The 13,599-nt window shown below is 48.5% G+C and overlaps 1 protein-coding gene across 1 annotated transcript; it reads left to right on the top strand.

The window, feature by feature from the left end:
- Positions 1-419: 419 nt before the first annotated feature.
- LOC126543215 (uncharacterized) lies at positions 420-12,017 on the top strand. The gene is made up of 2 exons (XM_050190351.2): positions 420-489; positions 10,693-12,017. Exon 2 carries the CDS (start codon positions 10,919-10,921, stop codon positions 11,531-11,533), a length of 615 nt encoding a protein of 204 aa, XP_050046308.1. The 5' UTR covers positions 420-489; positions 10,693-10,918; the 3' UTR covers positions 11,534-12,017.
- The last annotated feature ends 1,582 nt before the right edge of the window (positions 12,018-13,599 follow it).

Below are 13,599 nucleotides of genomic sequence, written 5' to 3'. Positions count from 1 at the left end.
TGTACTGCAGAATGGCTTGGATGAGCTCCGCTGTAAAGGCCGTTCCTCTGTTAGTGATGAGGACTTCTGGGGCGCCATGTCGCAGCAGGATGTTCTCAACGAACAATTTCGCCACTTCGGCTGCGGTACCTTTCGGCAGAGCTTTAGTTTCAGCGAAGTGGGTGAAGTAGTCCGTCGCCACAACGATCCACTTACTTCCGGATGTTGACGTCGGAAAGGGTCCCAACAAGTCCATCCCGATCTGCTGAAACGGTCGGCAAGGAGCTCGATTGGCTGTAGTAATCCTGCTGGCCTCTTCGGTGGTGTCTTGCGTCGCTGACAGTCTCGGCATGTCTTGACGTAACGGGTGACGTCGACGGTCAGATGCGGCCAGTAATACCTTTCCTGTATCCTGGACAGCAATCGGGAGAATCCGAGGTGCCCAGCGGTTGGATCGTCATGAAGGGCGTGCAATACTTCTGGACGCAGCGCTGACGGAACAACAAGAAGGTAGCTGGCGCGGACTAGTGAGAAGTTCTTTACGAGCAGGTTGTTTGGTAACGTGAACGAAGGCAATCCGCGCTTAAATGCCCTAGGTACTACGTCGGTGTTCCCTTCCAAATACTCGACGAGGCATTTTAGCTCCGTGTCTGCTCGTTGCTGTTTATGAAGTCTTCCGCGGTTATGATTCCGAGGAAGGCGTCGTCATCCTCGTCGTCTTGCGGCGGGGGATCGATGGGGACGCGTGATAATTACCGTGACGTCATATTCTTGCAGTCTGAGGCTCCACCTCGCCAGCCGTCCTGAAGGGTCCTTTAAGTTAGCGAGCCAACACAACGCGTGATGGTTGCTGACGACTTTGAATGGCCTGAGATATAGGTAAGGGCGGAATTTTGCTGTAGCCCAAATGATGGCGAGGCATTCCTTTTCAGTCGTAAAATAATTGCCTTCCGCTTTTGACAGCGACCGGCTAGCATATCACCCGTTCATGTCCGTCTTTCTTCTGGATTACGACGGCACCGAGGCCTATAGGCTACGGGCGTCAGTATGGATTTCGGTATCGGCGTCTTCGTCGAAATGTGCAAGCACCGGCGGCGACTGCATGCGTCGTTTTAGTTCTTGAAATGCGTCGGCCTGCGGCGTTTGCCACTTGAACTCGACATCAAATTTGGCTAGATGCGTTAGCGGCTCAGCGATGCGTGAAAAGTCCTTGATAAAGCGCCTGTAGTATAGGCACACATGCCAAGGAATGTCCGCACTGTACGCACTGCCTTCTTGTCAATAGGCCGCGGGAACTGTGCGATGGCAGCTGTTTTCTGCGGGTCGGGCCGTACTCCGGATTTGCTGATGACGTGGCCTATAGGAACAGAAGCTAATCGTAAGCGAAGCGGCACTTTTCCGCCTTCAGAGTGAGCCCTGATGATTTGATGGCCTCTAGTACTGTCGCAAGCCGCCTAAGGTGATCGTAGAAATTTCCGGCGAAGACGACGACGTCATCCAAGTAAACAAGACACGTCTGCCACTTCAATCCTGCTAACTCCGTGTCCATGACGCGCTGGAACGTTGCAGGCGCCGAGCACAGTCCGAATGGCGCGACCTTGAACTCTTAGCGGCTATCTGGCGTGATGAAGTCGGTCTTTTCGCAATCTCTCTCGTCGACTTCTATTTGACAGTAGCAAGACTTGAGGTCCATAGACGAGAAGTATTTAGCGTTGCAGAGCCGATCCAACGCGTGGTCTATCCGTGGAAGGGGGTATACGTCTTCGTGATCTTGTTCAGTCGACGATCATCGACGCAGAAACGTAGGGCTCCGTCCTTTTTCTTCACCAGGACAACAGGAGATGCCCACGGGCTTTCCGACGGCTGGATGATGTCGTCGCGCAGCATTTCGTCGACTTGTTCCCTTATAGCTTCACGTTCTCGTGTTGAAACTCGGCGCGCACGAGTCACGCGTTCCCCTGTTCACGCTTTCTTTCAGACCAATGAGAGACGCAACCGGTGGAAATGCTTCGTCTGCCGCTGCTGCTAAACGAACTGCCCGAGCAGAGGCTCAGCGCCGCCGCCGAGAACACCCTGTCCTTCAGTATCAAATTCTTTGCCACAATATATCGCGAATTCAAAACACCTAAGCAGTTGCGCTCGAAATTCGAATTAGGGAGTATCGTAATCGTCAGTGAAAATTTTCAGCGTCGTTTTTCTGTCTTCTTTTTCTTTTTACTTCATATCGATGCCCCAGCGACTTTCAAGCTAGCGGCGCCTCGCTTGTGCTTTTCTGCAGCCCGACGTTTCCGTGCTGTCCTGGCGACGCAGCCTCTCCGCCGCATCTGCGGCACCTTCGAATTAGTTGGGCGTCCGCACCAGCTCTGCGTAAGCAGGAAACCTGCGGACGTGACAGTGCGCATGCGAATTAAGCAGGTGCACGCATGGTCTCTTGCGTGCGCCCGCAGCTTTTTAACAGCTACGTAGCGTCCGCTGCAGGCTCTGCGGGCTTTGCGGGACGTTCTCGCGTGTTCTCGCGTGTCCACGAGAGCGCGTTTTTCGATATGGTTTTTGTCGTCGATATGGCGGTAGCTTGTGGCTTGACTTCGTGGTGGCTGATAATAGCTACACAGTTTCAAAAGCTGGCATTGAGTAACACTACCGGCTCCTGCGCGTGCAAGTCAGCAATCCTCTTCTCAACTTCTGCGTCCGGCCAACTATTGCCGTTTCGTGCATGTGCGCTTCGCTACGTGCGCACGACCTCGCGCGTTGCGTTCATGATTCGTTACGGACGCCCAACAAACTCTCTAATAACCGGCTTCTTCCTGGGAAGATGACGACGCGCTATCACGTGACGCTGGCGTAATCGCTTGCGCCCACCTTCTCGTCACCCTTAACATATTCTCCCTCGCCCCTTGATCTATTTTTCTCCTCTTTGCCTCCACGCGCGCACTCCTCTCCCCCTCCCCCTTTATCTTTTCACCTGTTTTCTAATATAACCTACAACACCAATCGAGTAACCTTAAATTATCAGTGTAAAGCTGTCCTATTAAATTCTTGCGGCAGCAGGTTAATTGCGGATTAGTATGCAACGGCCACCGTATATTAGATTTAAGAGATCAGTGCTGTTACGTCACAACACGGCCAAGGGCATTAATTAGACGTTTGCCACGAGGCAACCCCATCCATCCATCCGCGCATACACAGAAATCAACGCAGCGTTGATACCGACTGCCGACGGCTCCACAAGAAGCTCCCATACTACCACGTGCCAGCCTGAACTAATGATGAAAAAGGTCAACGTCAGATGCTACCGAAGAACGGCGCCGACCTTGGACTCACAGCGTGCTATCCTGTCACACATTCCATACCACCAGCAGGTAGGAATAATGCTAAGGTAGGAGTGCTGCTAAGGTAGGAAGGCTGCTAAGGTAGGAATGATGCGGAGGTAGGAGGGCTGCTAAGGTAGGATTGCATCGGAGGTGAGAGTGCTGCTTGCGATATCTTGGGCGGGGTATTGCAACCGATTCGATTATTGTCATTGGCCGCGATACAGTCATCAGATTCCCTAGTCGAGTCGCCAAGTGAAGACGACGGTTTAAAAGCAGAGACCTTTCGTGCAATGGGGCGACGTGTCCTGATGTGAACTCGGACGTTTAACATGCATCTGCATGGAGTGGTCTTCCGTAACTGGAGCCGTGTAACTAATACCAAATAGACCCTTTTTCTTTCATTCCTACTATACTGGACGTACTCTTCGATGGGCTTGGTGGATTCCTTGCCCTAACGCCACCTATAGCCGCAACAGTGCGTTTTAGGCGTCCTTTAAAAGGCCCCTATAGTTTGGACATTGCTAACAGACAAGAAAGATAACGCGGTGACGATCGTGCTAAAGTACTGCACCGATGACTAAGTACTCCCTGAGAACACGTGAAAATTTAGCAGTTCCGCACGCCATTGTTCTCGAAGCAGCCATAGCGCCCGCCTAATGAGATGACTTTGCGCGTATGACGCTACGTGTGACGCTTGTGCCCGTAGCGTATAAATAGCCTGGAGCAACGCGAACTGCGGATTTCCGTGAAACGCAGGGCGTTGAAGACCGCTTCTCCCAAAAACGCAAGAAGTGTAAAAGAACAAAAACGAAGCCATGTTTTGAGGCAATAAGGACGACAGCGACACGACAGTGACGGTGAAGCACAGGTCTTGACCATCATCACATGGACCTTCATCCCCGATATGAGTGAAGCAGGAGAGTAAAGTAGCTGACTTCCTCGCGCCTTCACCTCGCAACGTTTCATTAGCTTCTGTCCCGGCTACTACTAAACCCAGTGTTTTAAAAATTCTTGCAGTATAGCGCTCTCTGGACGGCGCCTTACAAGTATAACCAAAATTTTTGACGGCACCCTGGTGACATGTCCTTTAAAGAAAAACTCCATAACAGCCATGCTTGAGCAAGGCACGAGGTGTATACCATAAAGAAATGGGATGTGCGAAGATTTGTTCGCACAATAGCAAGAAAAAAAAAAAACGGATGACGGGCGTTTTTAAGGTAAAAGAACCACACTGCCAACTGTCACACCAACAAATGCACAAGACTGAGGCCTCCTTTCCCAAGTGGAAGGAAAAGGTTGACCATTCTCATTGCTTCCCGTGGTGAACGAGAAATGAAACATACCTGTATTCTATAAAATGCTTGGACATATATGCGCGATCAGTGTGAAACCTGTAAAACATAAAGAAGTTGAAATGCCAGCAGTACACTGAATGTCTTAGCTCTCGCAAAAATGGAGAAGTCACATATTTGGCAGGATGACGGTTTTCGATGAACGGCGGTTAGCGACAATGTCAAATGAGGGCCACTATTACGGAAGTTATCGAGAAATACAGCAAGGTATCTCAACGATGACTAATTGCAATGAATATTCGAAAATTTTGACGGAGGTATAGCTTACATGCACAGCCAAAGCCCTTCTTACAATATTGACACTAACCCCTGCAGACTGGCAACTATACGCAACTGTCTCGTTAACACTGGGTCTATATCGATGCAAAAGAAAGCAATGTCTGCATAAGCTACAACACTAGCTAAAACATTAGCTAAAACATCAATTTAGATTTAACCTACACGCCTCAATTCTTGTATCGCATCAAAAGACGAACGTCCCCGCATTGTAGTTTCTGTGAAAACTCCAACGCCTCAGTGGAGTATATAATCATAGAATGTACTCAATATGACCAACAGCGGGTTCTCCTGTTTGATCGTTTGGTCACACATGACAGACGTCCTCTCGCATTGAGCAAAGTGCTTGGACCGTGGTCATGTACTGGTAAGAAGACGCGTGCTATAAGTGCCTTTTGCGATTTTATTGCGATAGCAGTTATATGGACACTCCAGGAGCATTTTTGCCATCGCCGTCGGAGTCGCCGCGATGTTCCGTATAAAGTCGAAGGGCGATAACACCGTCGCCGTGCGTCGTATGCTGCGTGCGCGAGTGAAAGCACGCGAGGGAAGCCGACTTCGCGCGCGCTCAATCTGGCGCGCGCGAAGGACAAAACGGAGAGCAAACCCGCCGTCGTCCGTCGCTCGAAAGGCCGTGGGGATGGATGGGAGGGAGGGGGCGACGTTGTGCTCCGGCAGCAACTGCGCATTAAGCGACCGGGCACAAGGGGAACTGACGATCGCGGCTCAATCTCGCGCTCCATGCATGGAGGCAGCGCGGGAAGGAGGGCGGGCGAATTGATTCCGCGAACGAGTGCGTATAGTTAGCACGGCCGCGCGCGGCGTATCGTGAACGGGATCTGCAGGCTAAAGCCGACAGCTCATACCTTTGTGCGCGCTGTGTTTTATTCTAGCCGCTCTCGCGTTGAAGCGATACACGGCACGAAGGTCACTTCGCCCGCTGCTGCTGCCGCGCTTGCTCACACCAGCGCTTTGACAGCGAGTGTTCGCACTCATGGAGTGTGATGTGTTCATGTTTGCTTCTGCGCGCTGACACCATGCTTGTTAATTCAGTATAGTAAGAGAATGTTTACAAGTTTATACGGCCGATAAAACTACTATCCGTACTTCGTATATAGCTGTCAGCCAATTTACTATCGCAATCGATGCTTCTCCTTTCGGGCGCAACTGCGACTTTTTTTTTTTTTTGAAATGAGACTAACCTTTTGAATGCCAGGGTAGGCAAGAAGCAGGCTGGAGACAAGTCAGTGGGGATATGGCATAGGCTCTAGGAATAGCAGGGGAGAGTTATTAGTAGAGTTTGCAGAACAGAATAATATGCGGATAATGAATACCTTCTTCCGCAAGCGGGATAGCCGAAAGTGGACGTGAAAGAGCCCGAATGGCGAGACTAGAAATCAAATAGACTTTATACTCTGCGCTAACCCTGGAATCATACAAGATGTGGACGTGCTCGGCAAGGTGCGCTGCAGTGACAATAGGATGGTAAGAACTCGAATTAGCCTAGACTTGAGTAGGGAACGGAAGAAACTGGTACATAAGAAGCCGATCAATGACTTAGTGGTAAGAGGGAAAATAGAGGAATTCCGGATCAAGCTACAGAACAGGTATTCGGCCTTAACTCAGGAAGAGGACCTTAGTGTTGAAGATATGAACAACAATCTTATGGGCATCATTAAGGAATGTGCAATAGAAGTCGGTGGTAATTCCGTTAGACAGGATGCCAGTAAGCTATCGCAGGAGACGAAATATCTGATCAAGAAACGCCAGTTTATGAAAGCCTCTAACCCTACAGCTAGAATAGAACTGGCAGAACTTTCCAAGTTAATCAACAAGCGTAAGACAGCTGACATAAGGAAGCATAATATCGATAGAATTGAACATGCTCTCAGGAACGGAGGAAGCCTAAAAGCAGTGAAGAAGGAACTAGGAATAGGCAAGAATCAGATGTATGCGTTAAGAGACACAGCCGGCAATTTCATTACTAATATGGATGAGATAGTTCAAGGGGCTGAGGAGTTCTATAGAGATTTATACAGTACCAGTGGCACCCACGACGATAATGGAAGGGAGACTAGTCTAAAGGAATTTGAAATCCCACAGGTAACGCCGGAAGAAGTAAAGAAAGCCTTGGGAGCTATGCAAAAGGGGAAGGCAGCTGAGGAGGATCAGGTAACAGCAGATTTGTTGAAGGATGGTGGGCACATTGCTCTAGAAAAACTGGCCACCCTGTATACGCAATGCCTCATGACTTTGAGCGTACCTGAATCTTGGAAGAACGCTAACATAATCCTAATCCATAAGAAAGGGGACGCCAAAGACTTGAAAAATTATAGACCGATCAGCTTACTGTCCGTTGCCTACAAAGTATTTACTAAGGTAATTGCAAATAGAATCAGGAACACCTTAGACTTCCGTCAACCAAAGGACCAGGCAGGATTCCGTAAAGGCTACTCAACAATAGACCATAATCACACTATCAATAAGGTGATAGAGAAATGTGCGGAATATAACCAACCCTTATATATAGCTTTCATTGATTACGAGAAAGCGTTGGATTCAGTCGAAACCTCAGCACTCATGGAGGCATTACAGAATCAGTGTGTAGACGAGCCGTATGTAACAATACTGAAATATATCTATAGCGGCTCCACCGCCACCGTGGTCCTCCATAAAGAAAGCTACAAAATCCCAATAAAGAAAGGCGTCAAGCAGGGAGGTACGATCTCTCCAATGCTATTCACAGCGTGTTTACAATAGGTATTCAGATACCTGGATTGGGAAGAATAGGGGATAAGAGATAATGGAGAATACCTTAGTAACTTGCGATTCGCTGATGATGTTGCCTTGCTTAGTAACTCAGGGGACCAACTGCAATGCGTGCTCACTGACCTGGAGAGGCAAAGCAGAAGGGTGGGTCTAAAAATTAATCTGCAGATAACTAAAGTAATGGTTAACAGTTTTGGAAGAGAACAGCAGCTTACGATAGGTAGCGAGGCACTGGAAGTGGTAAGAGAATACATCTACTTAGGGCAGGTAGTGACTGCGGATCCGGATTATGAGACTGAAATAATCAGAAGAATAAGAATGGGCTGGATTACGTTTGGCAGGCATTCTCAGATCATGAACAGCAGGTTGCCATTATCACTCAAGAGAAAAGTGTATAACAGCTGTGTCTTACCAGTACTCACGTACGGGGCAGAAACCTGGATGCTTACGAAAAGGGTTCTACTTAAATTGAGGACGGCGCAACGAGCTATGGAAAGAAGAATGATAGGTGTAACGTTAAGGGATAAGAAAGGAGCAGATTGGGCGAGGGAACAAACGCTAGTTAATGACATCTTAGCGGAAATCAAGAAAAAGAAATGGGCATGGGCAGGACATGTAATGAGGAGGGAAGATAACCGATGGTCATTAAGAGTTACAGAGTGGATTCCAAGGGAAGGGAAGCGTACTGAGAGGGCGGCAGAAAGTTCGATGGGCGGATGAGATTAAGAAGTTTGCAGGGACAACAGGGCCACAATTAGTACATGACCGGGGTAGTTGGAGAAGTATGGGAGAGGCCTTTGCCCCTCAGTGGGCGTAACCAGGCTGCTGCTGCTGCTGCTGCTGCTGATGATGATGATTATTATGATGATGATGAATCTTTTTGACTGCCATTAAGTGACAATACTATTTTGTCTTTTGCATTGTGGTTATTCTTTAACGAGCTGATCTCGTGTTGTTGTTGTCCTTGTATGCCTATTTGAAGAAACTTTTGTGGACTCCTTCATTTCTGTGACCATCCTATAGTTACTGGACTGTGGCTTTTGGTGCTGGTTCCCGTAGACGAGTCAATCTTTGAGCGCCGGCGTTCGTGTGTGTATCGTGTCTTTTGAAAATTTCTACCTTTTACTTTTTTATTTTCTTTGCGTAACGAATCTGGGATTTTGGGATAGCCGGCTCTGATGTCCCTACCTTCTTATGCTTCTACATCTAAACAAAAAACAACATCAGTTTCCTCAGATACAATACTGTATGCGCTTTGCGCTATAGCGAACAGACGCATTTGCATTTGACGGTGACAAATGATGATGATGATGATGATGATGATGATGTCCTTGATGAGTTTGGCGCTTACCCACTCGCGGGGATTGGCCAAGAACGGTGACAAATGCCGACGGTATTCTGTTGCTGCTTGCCGCTGTCGTCGTCGTTGTTGTTTCAATATGATTTTATCTTATTTCCCTGCAAGAGTGGCGCATACCCACTATATGGGAGGTCGACCAATAATTATGTCGTTAGGGTGCCTCAATGACAGCACGTCCGCGACGGTATCATGGCGGCCTGTTGCTTGGTACTCGCTAAAAGTCGCCTCGCGGAAGCTAACCAGGCGTGCCTCGCACGTCGTCCTTGAAATGGGTGCCGCTGCGGACATCCATACGCGTGTTTTGTTGCATGTTTCTTTACATGGCGGGGGAACCTCTTAGCGTTTGCGTGTAGTTCGCGGGAATTCTGCCTGCGGCAAATGATGATCTTTCCCTAGATAACCCGGGTGCTATTCTTGAGATGATGGTACATACTCTAAACGTATCCAGGAATCGGGAGCTCATGACTGCTGTTCGCAGAAACTGAATTAAGGGAGCCACAGAAGTCTCGTGGTTTTTCCTTTTCCCGTTAGGATGGTCTTTAGCTAGTCGTCCCCCTTCAAGGCGCTCGCGTCCCCACCAAGAACCCACCGAGGCCCACCACATCCGCAGGCTTAAGCATGCCATCAACGCGCCGTCCTGATTCAGGCTGCGCATCAGGTGTGTGTGGACTGGCATCCGCTGGAAAGCGACTGGCGAGAAGTCGCGAGCCGAGTCGGGGTAGTGCCTACCCCGATTGTGCTGCGTACGAGACCACACTTGCTGCTCCATCGTGCGGTGCCAGTTTCAGGGGCCTGGGCCTCGCTGCACTGATACCACTCCGCTGTTACCGATCGAGGGCAGGAGGTGGACTCGCGAGAGGGCTTATACGCCAGCCTAGCGACTTTCTGGAGGAGATTGGCCTGGCAGTGCGCATAACAACGCTGGACGGTTAAGCATCTCAACGCGATAGTGTACACGTGTTTTGCTGTGTGTCATTCAAGTGTCTCTGTAAAGTTTTCTAGTGCTGTTCACGCAATTCTTTATGCTCGTTCTTTTATAGTCTAAGTTTTCTTACGTGTTGATAAATATTTATTTTTCTTTATGGCCACTTATTCTCTTTGTACTTCTATCCATTTATTCCAGTATTTCCTGTCTCTTCTTAACAATCTTTTTTTATCTTCTCCGTGACCGCGGGACAGTTAATTTGTCAACCGAAAGGTGAGACAGTCGTGTTACTGGTGGCATTTCCATTTCATTTTTCCTTTCCTAACGAACGCAATGAACTACTGCTACTACGCAAAACGTCAAGCGTATACAACAAAACGTTCTCGTCATTTCTTTCTTTCTTTTTCCCTCCTTCTTTCAAGTTGCCGGCCTGTTCTTCGATCATGGTCATCATGTGCGCTGTTCTTACTTTAATTTTTGATGTAATAAAGAAGAAGATTTATATAAGGCACTGCCACTTTTTCTTTCCACCAACATCGACGGACGCACGCACTGTAATTAATACGCGGATTATTGAATGATCCGATTTAGATGAGGGCAGTTTTACACGAAAACCCTCTCATGTGGCTTACAAACGTCCCATTCTGATATGCAAAAAAAAGCGGTGTTGATGGCTCACACCTGATAAGACAGTATAATTATTGCAACGGGTTTATACAGGCTGACACGGTGATTCGATGGAAAAGGACGACGCCGCGTGCAGGTACGACAAAGACGACGGGCAAGCTCTGCACGCTGCACGTAGAAGTCGTTCGCAGGCCTTGCGCCGCTTCTCCAGTTGACATCGCAGAGATCGTCGCCGTTGCTTCTGTTGCCCCGGAAGCTGCCTCTTCAGACCGCCACCACGGGAGGGACTCACTTGCACTTGGGCTTGTTGCAGCAAGAAATGGCTTCTTGGGCACCCAAGCGAACCCTGTACTGGGATCCCCCGGGCCAGGCGGACGAAATACCAGCGAAGAGGATGTGCCTGACACATCGGCAGGCACCAGCACCTGCCCCGAGAATGGACATTTCGGACGACATACCGGCGAAACGACGACGTGTCGATTACCTGGGTGCTCCATCAACTGCTTCAACAATGGCTGATGAGATCTATCCTTCGTCGTGCGGCGACATGCCAGCACAGCTGCTTTCAGGCGAGGCATCAGGTCAGGCCCCTGAAGGATTGTGGCAGCTGCAGCAATGCCAGCAGAGCAGCTACCCGGAGCCTCAAGACAACTGCAGCCCACCGGAAGGTTGCCCACGTGCCGGCACCTCGTCCGAGGGCGCCGGCGCTGGCGACGTCAAGCCTCCGGTGCGTCCAGACCAGCCCATGTTCACCTACCGTCAAGTGGCGAACATTTGCGAGAACGTCTGGAGGGATCGCGAAAACTTGGTACGTGAGGAGTACGACCGCATTCTGTCTACCATGCTGGCCGAACAGCACGATGCATTTGTTAAATTCACACTCGAGCAAATCGAGAAAAAACTTCAGGGGTCCGTGCCCAGCTACATGTCGTAACCTGACCATGGGTGTCATATTTGAAGAGGACTCGGACGGGAATATGCATCAGTTGTGCGCTCGATGGAAACACCAAAGGAAACACCAAAGCAGCACTGTCTGTATTGGGCTGCAAATAACAACAGCAAGGATCGACAAGAGAGTTGAACGACTGCATGCTACAGTGATGTTTCCCGTCAGTGGTTTTTCAGCCTCCTTTCTTACTTTACTTTTTTTCTAAACAAGAGTTCCTTCGCCAGTTCTTTTTCCTTCTTCCTCCGCTCACAAAGTACATGTTCGGCTCTCCGAGGTAAAACGCAAGAAACATCGAGCTCCTCGAACTTCCTTTCTGGAGTGGCCAAGTGTAGGAACAGTGTTTCTTTTTTCTTTTGGTGTATGAACCTGTTCTAAGTCAAAGCATGAAAATCTAGAACTGTATGCATTGTAACTTCTTTTTTTGCTGTGGCAGGAATGAATAAACATTCTTCTGTGCGATTCAGCGAAACTTTGTCAGTTATTTTGTATGTTTGGACAAGCAGGTAAATGCGGGAGCAAGGAGCGCCATGCTGCAACAGGAGCTGTCATTTAAGAAATGGTACAGTTATGATTGTTCACGGGAGTGTCGCGGAACATTATCGGTGACGACCAAATTTCGAAATCTTGAATTGCGTCTTAAGATAACCACTGCAGCCTTAACGCTTCAATTTTTCTGGGAATTTTATAAGCCGATGGCTATAAGTATATAGTTGAGAAATAGAACCAAATATTTGCCGTTGAAGATTATGTCTTGTAAAGTCGGTGACCGGACACGTCATTACGGGATCTTTCACGTCGTATAATCGATGTCCTATGCAACCAAAGGCACAGTTCACAACTATAACGAAAAGCGTTCTGCAATCATGGCGTTGATGGAGGGCTCTGCATGAGACCAGAAAACGCGAAGTCTGCAAATGTACGAATACGTACAGCGTGGAAGCAAGTTTTGTTTTTCTTTTGAGAGCAGAGAGAGAGCGGCTGAAGTGTTTGGAAGATCGGATGAGAATAAGGTGAGATCCAACCCTCGTGTAGGGGTCAGCCATGCCCAGAAAGACCAGATGACTTCATTTTGATTGGCTATCCCATCCTCTACTAATTGATCCGCATCTATAAGCGCCTTGGTGGGAGCATGCCGCGATGTCACCTGGAGACCAGGTTCCACTTCAAAGTATTGCGCAGCAAATACGTGGACACAGCGGAGGCGTGCGTTTACATGATTCATTACCTTTTGGTGCATTATACTAGGTCCGATAGCTGTTAGAACAAGATCCTTAAGCTTCTTGGACATAACCTTACGTGTGAAGAACGTTGCACAAATACATTTCTTCTATATGTCGTTAGGCACAGTCGGCTCCTAAAGCTTGCGGTATGCACCTGGAGCTCTATAAACGCGCGCTGTAAATGTTTCCTTGGTCAAGTTGGTTCACAACGAAGAACAAGAAAACATAGCGCAATGAATACGACTACAGAGATGAAGTTGCGCTATGCACAAGACAGGCGCTCATTATCGCTTGTTGACTGTTTTCAGCTTTTCTCTCGACTCATGGCTCATACACTGTAAGCGGAAATAACTCCGAGGTGGGAGTAGAGCGCTTGTCCTCTAGCGACCCCCCGGTTCGGAGTTTATGCTCCGTATGATCGGAGTAGAATTTTTACTCCGTGCGAGCGGAATTTTTGAGTGGAATTATGGGAGTTTATTTTTCTGCCTTTTCTTTATTTTTTGCTTTGCAATGAACGGAGTTTTTTCGAGGTACAATGGGAGTATAAAAGGAGGCATCGCGTGAGTTTGCGTGAACATCTTTACATGCAGAGGCTGCTGGTCAAATTTCGAAATACGCACACGAGACCTCGTCAAATTCGACGAAACAAGTCAATGAAAGCACATATATCATGACATAAATAAACATCTCATAAATACCCAATGCAGAAATTTGAAAGACATCCTACGTACACGCGATACTCAAGAAGCAACGGTGCCAGTATATATAGCCACGATACTGTGTGCCTCGAAACCGCCTAGGGAGCAGCTGTGCTGTTTTCAGAATTACGAC

The sequence above is a fragment of the Dermacentor andersoni genome, chromosome 1 (genome assembly GCF_023375885.2).
Source record: "Dermacentor andersoni chromosome 1, qqDerAnde1_hic_scaffold, whole genome shotgun sequence".
Lineage (NCBI taxonomy): Eukaryota > Metazoa > Arthropoda > Arachnida > Ixodida > Ixodidae > Dermacentor > Dermacentor andersoni.
Note: the sequence above shows the minus strand (reverse complement) of the source record. Positions and strands in the feature narration are given on the sequence as shown.

Bases quoted from the DNA above. Each gene is read 5' to 3' on its own strand.
- LOC126543215 (XM_050190351.2), top strand. From the start codon at position 10,919: ATGGCTTCTTGGGCACCCAAGCGAACCCTGTACTGGGATCCCCCGGGC.